At 37.0% G+C, this 18,614-nt stretch overlaps 1 protein-coding gene across 1 annotated transcript; it reads left to right on the top strand.

Moving 5' to 3' along the window:
- Positions 1-6,801: 6,801 nt before the first annotated feature.
- Positions 6,802-16,224, top strand: LOC140229504 (heat shock 70 kDa protein IV-like). The gene is made up of 2 exons (XM_072309753.1): positions 6,802-6,989; positions 14,556-16,224. Exons 1-2 carry the CDS (start codon positions 6,802-6,804, stop codon positions 16,222-16,224), a joined length of 1,857 nt encoding a protein of 618 aa, XP_072165854.1.
- Positions 16,225-18,614: the final 2,390 nt, after the last annotated feature.

Here is an 18,614-nt window from a genome sequence, read left to right on the forward strand (position 1 = left end):
ATTCAAGAAGTACATTATCAATCCTTATATCATTTACAAAATAATTTGTATGAGTTTTCATATGTTTAAAATAAATATAATTTGTTTTATCAATATTAAGTGATAATTTATTATTCTAAAACCAATTTGATACATTTGGTAACTCTGCATTAAGTGTAGATACTAACGTTTCTATGTTATCATGGGAATAAAAGATATTGGTGTCATCGGCATATGATATAAATGATAATATAGACGACGAATTAACGATATCATTGATATATAACAAAATGAGAAGGGGACCTAATATTGAGCCCTGGGGCACAGCACATTTTATCTGTAAAAAATTTGACAACATGTCATTATGTACAGCATATTGCTGTCTACATGATAAATAATCCCTAAACCACGAGAGTGCAACACCATAACACTGTAAGTTTTTAAGTAAAATATCATGTTGGAACCTATGAAACGCCTTAGATAAATCCATAAAAATTCCTAAAACATGTTTTTTTTTTTTTTTTTTTTTTTATTTGCCATCGTGTTTGTAATTTGATCATACAACTGGACCAAAGCCAAATCTGTAGAATAATACTTTCGGAAACCATATTGATGTAAATTCAAAACTGTATGATTATGCAAACTATTTTTTTTTATAAAACCTATCATATATAATTTTTTCAAGAATTTTGGAAATACTAGGAATATTAATAATAATAATAATAATATTAATAAATATTAATAATTTCTGTGGGATTTGTAGGGTTTAAAGATAACGATGAGGAAATAGGTTCTGGCAAAAATTTCGAAAAATCTTCATTTACATCATCAAATGTATTTGCCAGATTAGAACCAACATAAAAAAAAGGAATTAAATGTATCGGCTACATCTCCCTGATCAATAATACAATCATTTAATTTAATGTCTGTTTTTGGTAATTGTTTTTCTTCTTCCCAACTAAATCATTTATAATTCTCCATGTGGCCTTCATATTTGATTTAACTTGATTCAACTTATCAGAATAATATGCTTTTCGTGAATTTCTTATAACAGTTGTTAATCTATTTCGGTATATCTCATATTTTCTCAAATTAAAATCAGTAGGATCATTTCTTATAAAGCCTATTTCTTGTATGTATTGAACGTAATATCGATTTTGTTATCCAAGGCCTCTTCCCATGTTAATTATTCTTTTTAAACTTTACCAATGGACAATTTTTATCATAATAATATTGTATTTTCCTATCAAAATTATTATAGGAGGTATTGACATCAAACTCACTGTAAACATCAAACCACTGTTCAGATGCCACAGCTGCTATAAAAGTTCAATATTTTGAGACGTTTCCTTTCTATACATTACAGGTTTGGATGAGTTTTCAACAAAAGACTCATCATAACACATAGCAAATATGGGAAGATGATCAGATATTTCAAAATATAATAAACCGCTAACAATTTCTTTATCAGAAATATTAGTAAAAAGTATTATCTATCAAAGTGGATGAAATACTATTAATTCTGTTGGTTTATTTATATGTGGATAATAACCATTTGAATACATCAAATGAAGAAACTTTTCAGAATTTCTATCATTATCATAATTACGTAACAAGTTAACATTAAAATCACCCATTAAATATATCTGCTTATTTTCCCGTGAAAACGCAGAAAAACTTTTTTTTTTTTCCAAATCTTCCAAAAACAATTCATTATGAGTATTCGGGGGTCTATAAATCAAACCGACAATCGTATTTTTGTTTTTGGAATGTTCTACGTTTGTATTTCTATAAATAATACTTCACATTCTTCAAGAGAAATATCAGCTCTTACTTTATATTGCAGGTTTTCATGAATGCAAAATGCTACGCCTCCACCTCTTCTTCCTTTACGGTCTGCTCTGACCATATAATAATTTTTTAAATTAAATAGATTTGCTGAAGTAGAGTGGAGCCAAGCTTCTGTGATGCCAGTAACTGAAAAAGGAAAATTTTCTACAGTATGAAGAAAGGTTTCAAAAGAATCAAAGTTTTTATTCAAACTCCTAGAGTTAACATGTAACAAACTAAAATTCCTCGAGTTTCTGAAATTCTCAACGAATCCCGTAGTTGTATAATAATTACTGTCAGAAGTTGAAGTGTTTAACTCAAAGCAGGATTGCTGCATTGAATCCATTTACACAGTACGTAATGTATTTTAAAATCTTTTCAATTTGAATTGGATTCAATGTGACGTTACACATAAGGTTACTGTGCGTGGAGGATGAATGAAAAGGGAAGTGAGGATGACAATGATGAAGATGATGATGATGATGGGGATAAGAAAAGAAAAACACGTATGAGATGATGAAAATGAGAAAAGAGAGGGAAATAACAAGTTCGTTACTATACACGTCCATGAGCATATTAAACTTCTCGACCACTTAATGACAAAATGAAGAACCAGTTATTTGTAGTATTTTTGTTTGTAGTCGGATCGCCTATCCAAAATAACTAATTCTTATACCATTGGGATTTGTAATCAATACAAACAATTACGTAAAAGTAATGCGAAAACACTCACAAAAATGCAATTCCATTGTTATTGTTAAAGATTTCATCAAACTGTTATGCAGGTACAAACGAAATTGCCCAAAGTGCAAGTACACAATGTGTGAATATATAGAATAATAAATAGCCCAATCTGCCTCACGGAGTGAGTGACTCTAGACAGAAGAGCGAGGGAGGGGGAGGGAGAGAGAGAGAAAAAAAAAAGGTGAGAGAGAGGGGGAGGGAATGAAAAGAGAGTCTACACAACAAATCTGGACTGGCTGCACAGAACGGTTACAATTAACGTGTAATATGTGTGTGTGTGTGTGTGTGCGGGGGGGGGGGGTGCTCTGAGTAGTCTTTTAGGAGTATATTGTCATGCATGGTCCATAAGGATGATGATAAAGAGGAGGGGGAAGCGGAGGCGGAGGTGGGAAATGGGAAGAAGGGCGAGGAGGGGATGATGAGCAAAACAACACATATTGGGAGAACATTTCCTGTATACTACGAATATGAAGGTTCTCAATCATATTGAAGAAAACGTGGAAGGTTTATGCATAGTCATCTCATGTATGTTCACGTAGCTCTATTTGCTCTGCATTAGCAGCTTCATTAGCCTGGGTATATTGTATGAGTACAAGTACCTGTGTTATGACAGGTGTTAACCTCTTACCAAGGGCATCCTTACCAAGGGCATGAATTCCATACTATAATATTTTTGCTTTCAATGTTTTGAATTCGGAGAAAATATACCACATGGTATACAATAATAATACACTCCCCTGGAGGTATTCAATTCTTCTTCTTCTTCTTCCGTGAGAGTGACCACAATCAACTTGCTGATATTCTGTTACTTTCGGGGAGGTCTAAGTTATGCAAGTCTTCAAAGAGTTCGAGTAGTTGCAGTAATAATCATCATCCAAATAAATTTATAGATAAATTTAACCAATAGATTGACAAGTCCATCAATAACAGTAATAATGATAACAATAATAATGAAAAAAAAATAGTGCTAAGCAACTACTCCTGGGCCGAGGCTCGTGACACAAAATGTGTCGATGGTATTGGCCTCGACAACCTCCTGGGGTAATCTGTTCCCGTCTTTGACGGTTCTTGGTAAAAAGGAGTTTTGGTGATAGAGAGTTCTGCTGGGTGGGACCAGGTATTGATGGTTGTGAGTTCTTAATGGACGTGTAGGGAGTGGTTGAAGCTCTTCTTTGATCATTTCAACATGTGCGAGATTATGTGTTATCTTGTACAGCAAGCAAAAATTCGTACATTCGTATCTCCAATTTGATTAATGTATAATACATAACTGGCTATACACGAGATATACAGACGATTGATGGGAGTGCAACCCAATACCATGAGCGTGGATTTATTACCAATATTCTCGTTAATCAAAATTCACCACAGGTTTTTATTATTGCACTTTATCTTCTGATAATGTGCGCAAAATTCAAAATAATGGGTCATCTATACAATAAGTTAACACCCCTTCCACGATGAATACCATTCCCCATTCCTGTCATACATGCACACATATCTGGCAAAGCGGCGTGGGTTTGGTATTGCAATGGTCAATTTGTGTACTCTGTCATGTATGTTGACATCTGCAACGTTGTAACTTTTTCCAGTTGTGTGCATGTATGCCTGTACGATACACTATTCATACAGTGATCCAGAATGTTTCTTTTCCTCTCATTTTACAATATTGATACCTCACAGAGGAAGTCCATTGCTCCATAAAGAAGTGGAGGCAAAGTCAATCTCCTGATGAAAGAAGTCATCATGCAGATTTTGCCAATTCCAGGTATATAGTGTTCAGTTGAAATACAATGTTGATAAACTTAGTGTGCTTATTTTCCACGTCTTATTCTCAGCTAATGGCAGGGCAACCGGTAAAAAACGTGAATGACAGCCGTCGTAGCTGACGCAACGATTAAAAAAAAAGAAAAACAAAACTAAGAAAAATAAAAAAGCTTTACCGTTCAGATAGCCTACATTTTTGTATATCAAATGTAGGCCCTATCCACCTCGCAAAACACAAGTAGCTCTGAGAAAAACGCTGGCATACCCTTTCTTGCAAGTACATGTTTTGAAAACCACTATACTACAGCGCGTCCGAGGAAAAAAAGGAAACCGAGTTTCATTGCACCGTTTTGCTGTATCAAAATCATAAATTTGTTTTATAAGATGTACATCAATGGAAAGATACGCTTCTCTTCTTTCATTTGATGCACAAATCAGTGTTCATAATTCAATCAAGACTTAGTTAAAAAATGGAAAGTGGTGCTACCAAATTTCATTTTCAAGTCTGGAAAACTCAATTATAGTTGCCATTTGCGCATGCAAATGAAAATTTGGCAGCGCCACTGTCCATTGTTCTGCTCAGTCTTGCATAAAATATGAACATAAAGTTCTGTATCAAAATGAAAGAAGAGAAGCATATCTCTCCATTGATATGATATCTCATAAAGCGTATGAATGATTTTCATAGCAAAAAGTTGCAATGAAACTCTGTTTCGTTTTTTCTGGATCACGCTTTAAAGCCAATTGTTAAATACACATAATTTCAACTTTTCATTGATAATGTACTTAGCATGAATTCCTGACAAAACATCAAATTAGAATATGCCACCAGAAAAAGATCCAGTCATTGGAATCAACCTTGGAACGAATTCCTCGTGTATCAGTGTCTTTCAAAACGGGAAAGTCTAGATCATTGTTGTTGTTGTTGTGTTTTAAAGAAAGAAGATAGAGAAAAATGGGGCCCTATAAAACTCTGCGTACCCCAAAAGATCATTGCCAATGACCAGGGAAACTGGGTCACCCAGATTTACGTCGCCTTCACCAAAAACGGTACGTCTCATCGGAGACGCAGTCAGGAGCCAAATTGCAAAGTAATTAATATTCTGATTTAATGTATTCTAAAACAAGGCTATAGTTGCATAACTTCATAGAATCCCGGACAGACAAGGGTAATTCCGTAACCAACATTAAAGTCCATCCAGGTCCCAGCACATTTATCGGTTTAAAATGACTACACGAGAGATTACAGTTTACTAGGCTGAACGCGTTATATCAATAATGATAATAATCAACAAAGCTTATATAGCGCATAACATACAGTGAATTATCATGTACCTTTGCGCCCAAGAAAAAGAAAGATTAAGTTATATACAATAAAAGATAGGGGACAGTGCATCACACATAAACCATTCTGGCAATGCTATTGTTCTACAAAACAGTCACTGTTCATTTTGACTGAAGCAAGACTAGACCGTTCACTGGGTGGGTTTTCCCCACTCATAATCCACGATGAACTCCTTTCCACTTCCATTGCACTCTGCACAGTGTACTGTCCTGCGTTTTGAGCCTGAACACCGGAAACTGAAGAAAAGTATATTTCCCAGGAAGTATCGTCACCAACCGCTTGCCTAGGATATATGTCTAGAGGTAATGTAGACATTAGATTTAAAAACAATGCTATATTAATCACACTATACTCGTTCAAACGCGTTACTAATGCTAAATTCGAGGGCGAAAGCTTTCTTGGCTCGACTGCTTTTGTAACAGATATCATACAGGCATAGTCCATGCCAATGGCATATCTGTGGACACAGTTAATTGTACAGCTTTTTAACGATAGTCCCTCAAGATGTTATTCCAAGAACGTGCCTCTCACTTTAATACGTTAACTATACATATTTTCCTGTCAATTTTTTCTCCTGTTATTTGTGACGGTTGTCGTAATTGTCACTTCTGATGACGAAAATCTGATGTATGCAGGCGACCCTCGGATATTTCTAGACTTTTTATCACTAATGGTATTATGTTATTTCTGCCTACCAGTACTCGCACTGAGCTAGATTTCACCACTTCCCCTCTGCAAAGCTGCCCCAGAGCCATTATCGTGCAAGATCGCATTGGCGAACAGCCATATAAATTACGAGGCTGGCATATACGGAAGCTCAGTTTAATATTTGACGACTCCTTGTCAAGCCAGAGGTGAAACCAGCAAAGGAATTTAACCTTACAGTACGAAGTAAGAGCAACATTATGCAGACCTGATTACAAAAATCGAAGTATGTTTTGTGAGTGGTTCAAGCAGTGCGTGACAAAGAAACATTTCATCGAGTAGGACAACTAGGAGGAGAAGTACAGTTTTTCGGATTTATCGGGGTAATGATTTATATATATATATATATATATATATATATATATATATATATATATATATTTTTTTTTTTTTTTTTTTAACTGTTAGAAAAACGTCGGGTCAAGAATAGTATGGCACAAGGCAAAGCAAAAGCTATTGGAATAGACTTGGGAACGACCTACTCGTGTGTTGGTGTCTTCCAGTACGGCAAAGTCGAGATCATTGCCAATGACCAGGGAAACCGGACCACGCCGAGTTGTGTCGCCTTCACGGACACGGAGAGGCTCATCGGAGATGCCGCCAAGAACCAAGTTGCTATGTGAGTGAATTGACTCCTTTGGTTATCTAGCTTTGATTAGAATCGTCTTCTGCACTTTTAAGATATCACTTTGCATACCAGGGCAAGTACCCCCATGGGCAATAACCCCCCCCTCAGGGCAATTACCCCCCCCCCCAAGGGTAATTACCCCCGCCCCCCCCCCCCTCCGGACAATTACCCCCCCCCCCCCCCCCCGGCTACATACGGCCAAGTGGTAAGGTTAGATTAACGATTAGGTTTAGGGTTAGGAGTTTGGGTTAGGGTTAGGGTTAGGGTTACGATTAGGTTCAGGGTTAGGACAGGGATTAGGGCCAGGGGAAGGGTCCGGGGTAATTGCCAAAGGGGGTAATTTCGGGGGTTATTGCCCTACAGAAGCTAACAACACATAAACTGAAAAAAGACAAACTATGCAGAAAATGAAGCAAAATGCTGATCAGGATTATTGACATGTCACAATGCCAACATTTTGATTTGAGAAAGAGGTAAACTCCAGTTGACCAAACGGTTTGAGGGTTTATAGGGAGGGGGATTTCCCACTTCCCAGAGCAGGGAAATGTGAAATTTTAAAAGTAAATTGGCTTAGGCTATACTTTATAGATGTCCTGTTTCAATGATCATCAACACGATGAGACCCTTAGATGAATTTTGATGTCAGTTAATTTTACTTTAGGAATGGTATTAATCATGCAAGACGAGTAATAGGTGAACATGTCCTCACAAGCAGTCGTCTTGAAAAACTCAAATCCCTAAGGGATGCAAAAGTTGCATCATGCAGACTGCGTTTCAAAAACCATCAAATGTTCTCAATTTGAATGTCCGTTTGAAAGGCGTTTGAAAACACGGTTGCGTTTATCGAACCCCTGAAAATGCATCAAATGCGTTTAGGATCGTGATTCTGGCTCAGAAAATTTTTACGTAAACGCAGGCTTAGTGTCATCATGCAGATTCGGATTCAGGACCTTCCAAACGCTGTAGATCGAACCACGAATTGTTTTCAAATTTACAGCAAGAACTATAAGAAATACAAGGAAACTGTCAGTTTTGGCAGCCATTTTGGGGGCCATTTTGAATATCTTAATGCTCTCAAGGATGGAAGAATTGCATTGTGCAGATTAGGATTCAGCACCCTAAATTATGGTAAAATCACCAATTGTTTCTAATTTTCTACGATTGAGATGGAAATACATAGGTATTTCCTGTGTGTGTGTGTTTTTTTTTTTTGTGGCAGCCAATTTTTGCGGGCATCTTAGAGATATAAAACCCCTTATGGATATAAGAGATGTATCATCCAGATTCGGATTCAGCACCCTCAAAATAGATTCAATTTATCAATAATTTTCAATTTTTCCTCATTTCTAAGGGAGTACATGGGAAATTCCATTTTTGGCGGCTATTTTGGCGGCCATTTTGAATATTTCAAAACCCTCAAGGATACAAGAGTTGCAGATTCGGATTCAGCACCACCGAAATAGAGTAACACACACACACAAAAAAAAAAAAACCCAAACAAACAAAACAAAAACAAAACAAAGCAAAACAAAACAAAACAAAGCAAAAATACAACAAAGTTCAGCCTCCAGCACCCATACTAAAATGTAAACAAAGTGTTCGAATGCTTCAATATTTCCTGCTGAACTTATTCTTTTCTATGCATACTGGGGAAGAAAAAGAATTTAAAAGATAAATCCCGCTTCATGGGAAACGTTAAAGGTAGAGTTCACCGTTGGGAGAAGTGATTTTGAAAATATTCGAATTATCACATTTGATGCATATCATGTAGGTCAGTTGTATCACAAAACATCCTACCATATACAAATTTTGCAATAAAACGTAAACATTATGAAAAGATAACACTATTTTTCTCACTTAACAATAACTTTAGACGGTTTAGTCTAGAAACACCTTCATTTTCAACACTATTTTGAAGCACTTAAGCTGGGTTTTTGTTTCATCTGCAAATGGTAAATAATGCCTTAAAGGGTGACAATGGGGAGGGAATATCTCCCTCTGTATCACAATGGATGTCTATTTAATTGTTACAAAGACTCGTGATACAACGTCATATTTTATATTCTCTTCTTCACGCCATATTATCTTTCAGATATATGAAAAGCATTTGATTAGTTTTCATCAGTCAACCGTACATTCGGTACCTGGCAGTCTGGTACCCTCTGTCTCGATCGTCCAACCTACAGCTGTACATTGTCACTACCACAGACTTTCAATATTGATAACATGCAAAGGGTATAAAGTACCCGACCCTTATTACGATTAATATATCATATCATTCCTTGTTGCTACTTGTGCTTGGCTCAGTGAGAAGATAGCACGGATCATTTTGCGAAATTTTGGTAAACCCACACTTCATTTTCTCTTTTTTTCAATCCAACTCCATAACCTAGTGATATTCTTTGCAACTCATACATGATGCGCAAACGCACATAATGTAACACACTCACAAACACGCACGCACGCACACACACACACACACATATATATATATATATATATATATACATATATATATATATATATATATATGTATATATATATATATATATATATATATATATATATATATAAATTTTTGATAACACTCGAACACCAGTCCTGCTGTTTTCCCGTTATTTGGTACGCTCATTTCTCAATGTAGATGTAACGCTCTCGAAAAGCGATTATGGAGAGAACAATGTGTGAGAACTTTTAATCGTGTGGGCTACAGTCCGCATTACCTACAAATTAATAAAAAGAGGAATCATCGCCAAAAGTGCGATGTAGAACGTCAGGATAATGTCGGCGGTCATTTGTAATCATTCGTCCGTCATGGGGTCCTAATATGCCCATGGGTGGTGCTGACCGATTGCTTGAATTTTTAAGGATTTAGCGGACACGTTTAACCCTAATCAGGCTGGGCTTTTTTGGCTATGCTATATCTGGGGGGGGGGGGGGGGGGCGGATTCCGCCCCCCCCTTCAGATCTCGCCTATGGAACGCGCAATTGCGCCGAAAATCGGCACACGCGACGCCCACGATGTATTCTATCAAAATGTATGGTTGCTTTCTCCGAAAAATTTTTCTTATATTTTATATTAATTAATTATTGTAATTTATGCATAAAATCAGTTTTGGGCTCTAAATCACTTATTAATGCTCCAATTAAGCTAATTTCTTTTTTTTTAAATGTTTCTTGTATCATTCTTCTGAGACATAGGATAAAAAAAAATCTGTATCGAAATTAATTTCTTATGTATTTTATTGTTTTTTGAATTTCTTATATATTTCATTGTTTTTTGACCTTTTGTTTTTGTTTGTTTTTTGGCCAAAATTTGTCACAGACATTTTTCGAAGCATTATTATGCTAAAATAAATTAATTTCGGCCATTCTAAGTGAAGATATGAATTTTTATGTGGATTAATTGAAAAAACACAATTTGCATTGGATTTGTACACAAAATCACGTTTTGGAGCAATTTTGGGGGTTGACAAATTTTTTTCGAACGGGCGTCGCGTCAAAACGGTACGCGCGGGCGCAACAATTTGGGTCTCAAAAGTTGCGCGATACTTGAAAGAAAAAAGTCATGAAACATCGCGGCGGGAGCTTATTGCGTTGCGAAGATATTGCGCGAAACATCGAGGGGGGGGGGGGCGGATTCCGCCCCCCCCCCAGCCTGATTAGGGTTAACTGAATGTTTCCACAGCCAATACCATGCTGTCCTTTTAAGAGCCCTTTAAAATATATAATATGTTTTGTCTATTGTCAGTGATGATAGACATTGCGACCTGGTACCGATTTATCACGCGTATTTGCTCCCCACGATGATTTCGGGCAAAGTCTGTTTATTGTTCAAAATTTAAGTCGCAATGTTCATACATTTTCTGGGAACTTGCCAAGTTGAGTGTGTAGGAAAGGACAAAAGTATGGGGGAAATCACACAGTCTATACTGGATCATAAACAAGATCGTGGTGTGTAGAACAGTATTTGCCTAATCTACTTAAATAGGTTGCTGAGATGACATATTCAGAGAGACCCTTCCACAAATCGGCAACTCTATCTGTCTATGAACGAAAAATACTTCCTCAAGTCAAGTCAATACTGCTGTTTGTCCAGTTGTCATACTATGGCCTCTATATTTCCTTTGGACAGAATCAATATATCATAATTTTGTAGCATGCATTCCAGTCAAATATTTAAAAACCTCAATTATATCTCCCCTCCTGCGATAGTGAGCAAGAGTTCGTAATTTGAGTTGCACTATGAGTTCACGATATGACAAATTCCTAAATCCTGAATTCATTGTAGTTGTCCGTCTCGACATACTCCAATTTCCTCTGCTCACCTTGCCCATAGGTATTATAGCGTCTGCAACGACTGATCGTATTCCAAAATGAGTCTTAGTCCCTTGGACGAAACAGCATTGTTATTATATCTGCATCAAGATTCACAAAAATTCCTACCAAAAGTCTTAATAATTCCAAGAACTGTACTATATTTTCACAATTTGAATCAACTAAAACTCAAAGAAGTACACGTCTTGTAAGGAATTAATGAAGCGGCCACTTTGTAGCTAGTTCTTCAAGTCTCAATAAATCGTCTTGAACTTGCACAACAGTCTTTTCTTAATCTGAGAGAATATACACTGTCTAATGTCATCTGGGAAATCATTATCAAAGATTAAAAGAAAAATCGGTTCACGAGAGTGCTGACATATGGCGCGGCCGGGCAATGACTTGTATTTTCATCTCAATTTTCTCTATCATTTGGCACGTTTAGTATGGTAACAAATTAGCAAAAACTGTAAATTTCTTTTAAAATTCAGTAGGCTACTGGGATCTCTCAAAATGGTTAGTTTACCTCCAAAAGTGGTAGGGTTGACAAATATTACATTTAACAACCCTATATACCCGGCATACAGATCTCAAGCGTTGATGACTGCGTATCCGTCTTGATGATATAATCGTCTTCTGCTGTTTTAAAGGTATCGTTTACCATTGGAAGCAGTGATTTGAAAAATGTTCGAGTTATTTCATTTGATGCATTTGTGTAGGTCAGTTATATCACAAAACATCCTACATATGAAAAAAATCGCAATAAACCCTATAATATAAGGAAATGTCACTATTTTAATTAATAAGCCATATCTGTAGACGGTTTATCCCAGAAACAATGTTGTAATTTTCATGACTGTTGTTCACATTGCGTGTATTTAACAATACTTAACATTGATAATTCTGATTAACTTTTTTTGTTTACATTAGTTGTTTCTTTTCCTTATTCGCATTTTAAAACCATTCTGAAGCACAAAAGATGGGTTTTTGTTTCATGAGCAAATGGTAAATAATGCCGTTAAAGTACTACGAATAAAAACAACACGCTTTGAAATGGCTTACACACAGCTCTCTAAAATCTTGATTCCTACAGGCGTATTTCACTCTCCCATCAAGATAGTAGGACATGTAATTGTGTTCATCCAAGGAGAAACCCAAGTTTCGACAAAAATGATGGCGTGTGACAATGGCATCGATTCGGGGGGGGGGGGTGGTGATTGGGGGTCAATGCGTATGTTGAGGAGCTGTGTGTTTGCTACATGGCCTGCTTTGGCGTGTGGTTGGTTTGGCACATTTTGTTTTTAACGAATAAACAAAGAGAGAGAGAGAGAGAGAGAAGGGCCATTTCAGAAAATATCATGTTAGGATAGCAACTAGTAGAAGAATAGCAAAAGCTTATCATGAGTTAGGTTTATGTCATTGCCATGACATTTAGTAATAAGCAAGAGTTTCTATCATACTGGGTGTCTAAAAAAACAAACAAACAAAACAATTATACACTTTTGAAATGGCTGGCAAAGAAGAAATATATGATTTTTGGGGAAAAAAAGTTTTTATGTATGGATAGCTTATGGACTCAACTTTCATATGACACCAAAAAGTTGAAAAAAATAATTCAGGCTTGAATGAGTACTGCTCACTTTTGTAAAGGGTGTGAAAATTGCGATGAGATTGGGTTTGCTGAGTGTATTTTATGGTTTATTAAACCAAACTGTTATGCATGAGTAAACCCCAGTTGCATTTATTTTATTCATTGTAGCATTGCAAATTTTCCTGGGAGACTAAATGGTGTGTTCATATGAGTCAGGATGAGGTGATGGTACATGTTGCAATTTTCATGTTACACACTCTTATTTTTTTTTTTTTTTTTACATCTGTGACTTGAATGAAAACCTTAACCCCACATTGCAGTTATTTTCAGCTACTGGCTACTTTTATTCAGGTTACTCATTGACCTAAAGAATAAATAGCTGACACCTTTGACATTCTTTTTTTTTGTTGGGACAATCCATAATTGAATATTCAATGTTACATAATCCCTACGTGAGTGTTAAGTAAATCAATGAGATGTTCAATGTGGGTTGGAGGTTTTTATTCAAAGTCAGTCAAAAAAATCTGACAGTGTGTAACAGTGTGTCACTTGATCATGAAACATTAAGAATAAATTAAGAGCTGTAAGTTGTTACTCAGCCCTCATTCATCTTGGAGTCTTGGACTGACAACCAAAGATGGAGAGGCCTGAGTTCACACCGCAGCAGCGTTCTTTTACGGTAACAGAATACCACTTTGGTGTCATATGAAAGATGAAACCATTATTGTAACTATCGGAGGGCTAATTCCTGCGCATCCTAATTTTCATACCCTTTACAAAAGTGAGCAGTGCTCATCTAAGCATGAAATATTTTTAGACTTTTTGGTGTCATATGAAAGTTGAGTCCATAAGCTATCCATACATATAAACCTTTCCGTCAGAACTGTATATTTTTTTTTTATTCGGCGGGCATTTCAAAAGTGTATAGTTTCTTTTTTTTTGAGACACACGGTAGTAACATTTTGAGTGTTGCCCATGATTCGTGTCGTGAAAAAGACAGCTTTGACATTGAAATTAATGAATTCTTGCGTCGAGTTGTTTTTATTCCAACAACAGGTGTAATTGCGATTCATCGACATAAATACACGCCGATTTTCACTGTTTTGCGAAATAGGAATGATAAATATCATGGGCATTGTACTTGGGTGAGATAGTCAGCCACAAATGGCAGAAGCTTAGTCGAGTGCATTTGACATCTGTATTGCAATCAGGATGTCATGGCTTCGGATCTCACTCGAGTACGTTTTGAGATAAACTTGATTAATAATAAACTTGTAACAAATAAAAACAAAAATGGTATTAACACTTAAAAAAAATAAATACGCAGCCTCAAAAAACAAAAACAAAAACATACAAGCAACAGATAATTGCCTCTAGTTGGTTACGCAGTCATTGAAAGTGGGATTGTGCATAACACACTAGTCGTTCTACGTTGCCACCACTACTAGAATTCTAGCCTGGATACACAGGCTCTCATGTGGCCACCAAATGGTGGGCCATGTTGAGCTCATAACGCTAGAAGGTGTTGTATTTGTAATATCTGTTTATGAAGACTTTGAAAATATCTCTATTCATTTCGATATGACGATAATTGCGACAGTTTTACTTCTTTACAAGTAGTTTCATTTTCATTTTCTCATGCACTACAGGAACCCTAAGAACACAATATTTGATGTCAAACGGCTGATTGGTCGCCGATTCACAGACGAGAGTGTACAAGCTGATATGAAGCACTGGCCATTCAAGGTGATCAACCAAGAAGGCAAACCTAAGCTGGAGGTGGAATACAAGGGGGAAAAGAAGATTCTCGCCCCAGTGGAAGTCAGCTCCATGGTTTTGACCAAGATGAAAGAGACGGCCGAGGCATATTTGGGTCAGAAAGTCACTGATGCTGTCATCACTGTTCCTGCTTACTTCAATGATGCTCAGCGACAGGCCACCAAAGACGCAGGTGTCATTGCAGGGCTGAATGTTCTCCGCATCATCAATGAACCGACGGCAGCTGCCCTGGCGTATGGACTAGATAAGAGGGTTGAAGGTGAACAGCGTGTCCTGATCTTTGACCTTGGTGGAGGCACATTTGATGTGTCCATTTTGTCGATCGATGATGATATCTTCGAAGTCATGTCAACTGCTGGAGACACCCATCTTGGTGGTGAGGACTTTAACAACAGGCTGGTCAGCTATCTTTCACAGGAATTCAAGCGTAAGCACAAGAAGGACCTCACAAACAACCCACAAGCCATCCAACGTCTCCACACAGTCGCTGAGCGTGCAAAAAGAACCCTCTCAGCTGGTCCCCATGCCAGCATTGAGGAAGACTCTCTCTTCGAAGGAGTTGATTTCTACACAAGAATCACCAGAGCTCGCTTTGAAGGCCTCTGCTATGATCTCTTTAGAAAGTGCCTTGACCCAGTTGAGAGGGCTATTACTGATGCAAATATCAACAAAAGAGACATCGACACTGTTGTGCTGGTTGGAGGATCAACCCGTATTCCCAAGGTCCGGAGGCTTCTACAGGAGTTTCTAAATGGCAAGGACCTTAGCAAGTCCATCCATCCAGATGAAGCTGTGGCTTACGGTGCAGCAATCCAGGCAGCTATCTTGTCTGGAGATCGAAGCGCAGAAATCCAGGATGTCGTCCTCGTTGACGTAACCTCACTTTCTCTTGGAACCGAGGTGGATGGTGGTGAAATGTCAACCATAATCAAGAGAAATACGACCATTCCTGTTACGGCAACAGAGGCCTACTCCACAGCTTCAGACAACCAAACAGGCATGGACATTGAAGTGTACGAGGGAGAGAGGGCGCTTACTAAATACAACAACCTACTTGGAGAGTTCGAGCTGACAGGAATTCCTCCAGCACCAAGAGGTGTGCCGAAGATCAAAGTGACCTTTGACATTGACGCCAATGGCATCATGAATGTAACAGCTAAAGATCAGAGCACAGGTCGTAGCAACAACATCATAATTACCAACAACAGAGACCGTCTATCCAAGGAAGAAATTGAACTCATGATCAACGACGCTGAGAAGTTCAGACTTCACGATGACCTACAACGGAAAAGAAATGCTTCCAGAAACAAACTAAAGGACTACGCGTACAGCGTTAAATCCGCTGTCAACGAAACATCAGCCGAGAGGGAGCTAACCGCTTGTGACAAAGAAAAGGTCACCAAGGCTGTAGAAAAAGTTCTTCAGTGGTTGGATTCCAACTACAAGGCAACCGAGGGAGAGTTAACACAGCAGCTTGAGGAGCTTCAGAAAACCTGCTCACCAATCATGATCAAAATAAATGTTGCGAGGGGACGATAAAATGACTACCATCGAGTAGGGCTACAGCAAGGACTAGCTGATTAATTGTCTTACTGATGTGGAAGAGATGGAGTAAATTGGCCATAAACCATTAACTAAGAATAAGCATTTCAATGTATACTCTTGTTTAATATCTACTGCATTATGTATGAGGGAGTTTAGCTGCTGCCATACGTAACCTTTCTCAATGCTTTTTATTTTCATATTGCGGATACTTTTGATAAAGATATTGCATGGACAACGTGCAGTTTTGCGGGTAAGGAGGAGACTTAGTGTCACCCTGCGTAAGGACTGGTTATGAAAGGGTACAAACTCAAATTCAATTAGTTTTCTGAAATGTTTGCTTGAACGCCGACCTTCAAATTTTTCCATCAACTTGTACGAAAACAGAAATCGAGAGGAGAGTTAGAATGAAATGCTCAAACCAAATAGTGAATAAGACCATTTTAATTTTCATAGCTTTTATGTCCAGACGGTTTAACTACTTCAAGACTTTGCTGATTATCTTTCAAGATTTTCCAGGCAGCAAGAATTGTCAGGATATAGATCCTGTTTAATTGCTTAGATTATCCACTTTACTGCTCTATATGAGGTAGAATATGACTAGCAGGTTGATAATTTCTACTTTTTAAATGAATTCATTTTTCTTGCATAAAACAAAATAAAAATCTCCCATTATTCTACAGCTTTGTATCAGATATGTACGCAGGAATAGAAATACATAATTGCGATTACAAACTAAGGGTAAATAGTCAAAAAGATAAGAGACTATTCTAGACTGAATACTTCACAAATAGATCCAAAAAGCTTTCCGAGGCGATATCGGCTTATTATTCAGGTTACAGGATGTACCAAAGAAATTGATATTCATTTAATACACACAATCTCGTTAATCTCGCAATGCCCTTCCATGGTATAACGTTTTTAAATATTTCATATATACTGAATTTGAGTGAATTGAATCAAGGTATAATATTACGGAACCTTGTTATCAAATCGGCCTCATGTATAAAGTTCTTTTGATTTCAGGAAGATTAATATTTGTGCCATTTGTAGTTCTATTATGAATGAAAATTAAACGGTAAAGAGACGTATAGTTCAGGAGAGAAGGAAGCAAACACTTTCGATAACAGAAGAAATGAGAATTCAAAGCTGCTACTGTTACATAAAATAAATCTCGTTTCAGACTTTGAAATTGATGCTGCCTGACCTAAAAAGCTAGAATTATTAGAAGTTCTTAATACACCATTTTGTAAGCTGAATATGCACAAATCTCTCTAAAAAAAACTGTCCTCGGAAGTGTTTCTTAATCGCAAATACAGATTATATCTGACACGACTTTTCCATGGTATATTTTGATAGCAAGTATAAGAACAAGGATATATTGTTTTATTCAAATGAAACGTGACTTATATCTGAGCGAACAGATTTTACATTTATCTCGCTAACATCAATATTCTTATTTGTAAACATATATATTCCTATTTGTCAACAGCATGAAATAAGTATTTCCTTATACCAGTTGATTCATTATTTAAATTGAAACCATTTAGAAATAAAAGCAATAGATTATTAAGCACACCTCAACCTTCATCCCTCTACTTAATAATTTCTTGCTTTCAGTGATACCTTGTCAGCCTTGGACTACGTTACATAACAATGTCGGAATTTCGGAGCTTGGGCATTTATTCCATGTTTATCGCGTGTCACTGCCGGCAACTAAGGATAGCCGGTTGTTAAGTGTCGCTGCCCGCAAAGCTGTGAATAACAGGTTCGATTCCCGGTGATTCCTTTCCCCCCCCCCCCCGACATGTTTGTTAAAATCATAGATCAGCATTTGCGATCTTACAAATTTCAGTTGTAGAGGGGACAAACTGAAGAACCAGCTCACACCTTAACCTTCACCTCACAGCTTAATGATCTCTCGTTTTCAATTAGAAATATCAACTAATGCTTCGTTGACAGTTGACAGTCATACACGTTGATTGTTGTGAGATATGAAAATATCAGTGTCGTATGCATACAAGACCAAAGAATGTATGAAGTATAGCACAAATCGTTGAAGTTGATATAAAATTGGGGAGACATTAGACTTGATCACTGGGTTACCGACATCTCAGAGGCTGAATTTCAGTTTCTTTTTTTATTCGTTTTTTTTTTAATGATGCCCTTTCTCTAAATACATAGTTCCATTTTTTTCTTATTGTTTCATTGCGAAGTTTATAAATACATTTGTATTTTCTGGTCGATGTACCCTAAAGTTTATCAGCTTTTGTTTACTGCTTCTTTATGTTGCTACGCCCGGTGATTTTCTTTTGTGTGTGTGTGTGTTTGTTTGTTTGATTTATTTTTCTTCCAACCCAATTTCATACATAAATCAAGATTCTTCT

This window comes from Diadema setosum, chromosome 6, assembly GCF_964275005.1.
Source record: "Diadema setosum chromosome 6, eeDiaSeto1, whole genome shotgun sequence".
NCBI lineage: Eukaryota > Metazoa > Echinodermata > Echinoidea > Diadematoida > Diadematidae > Diadema > Diadema setosum.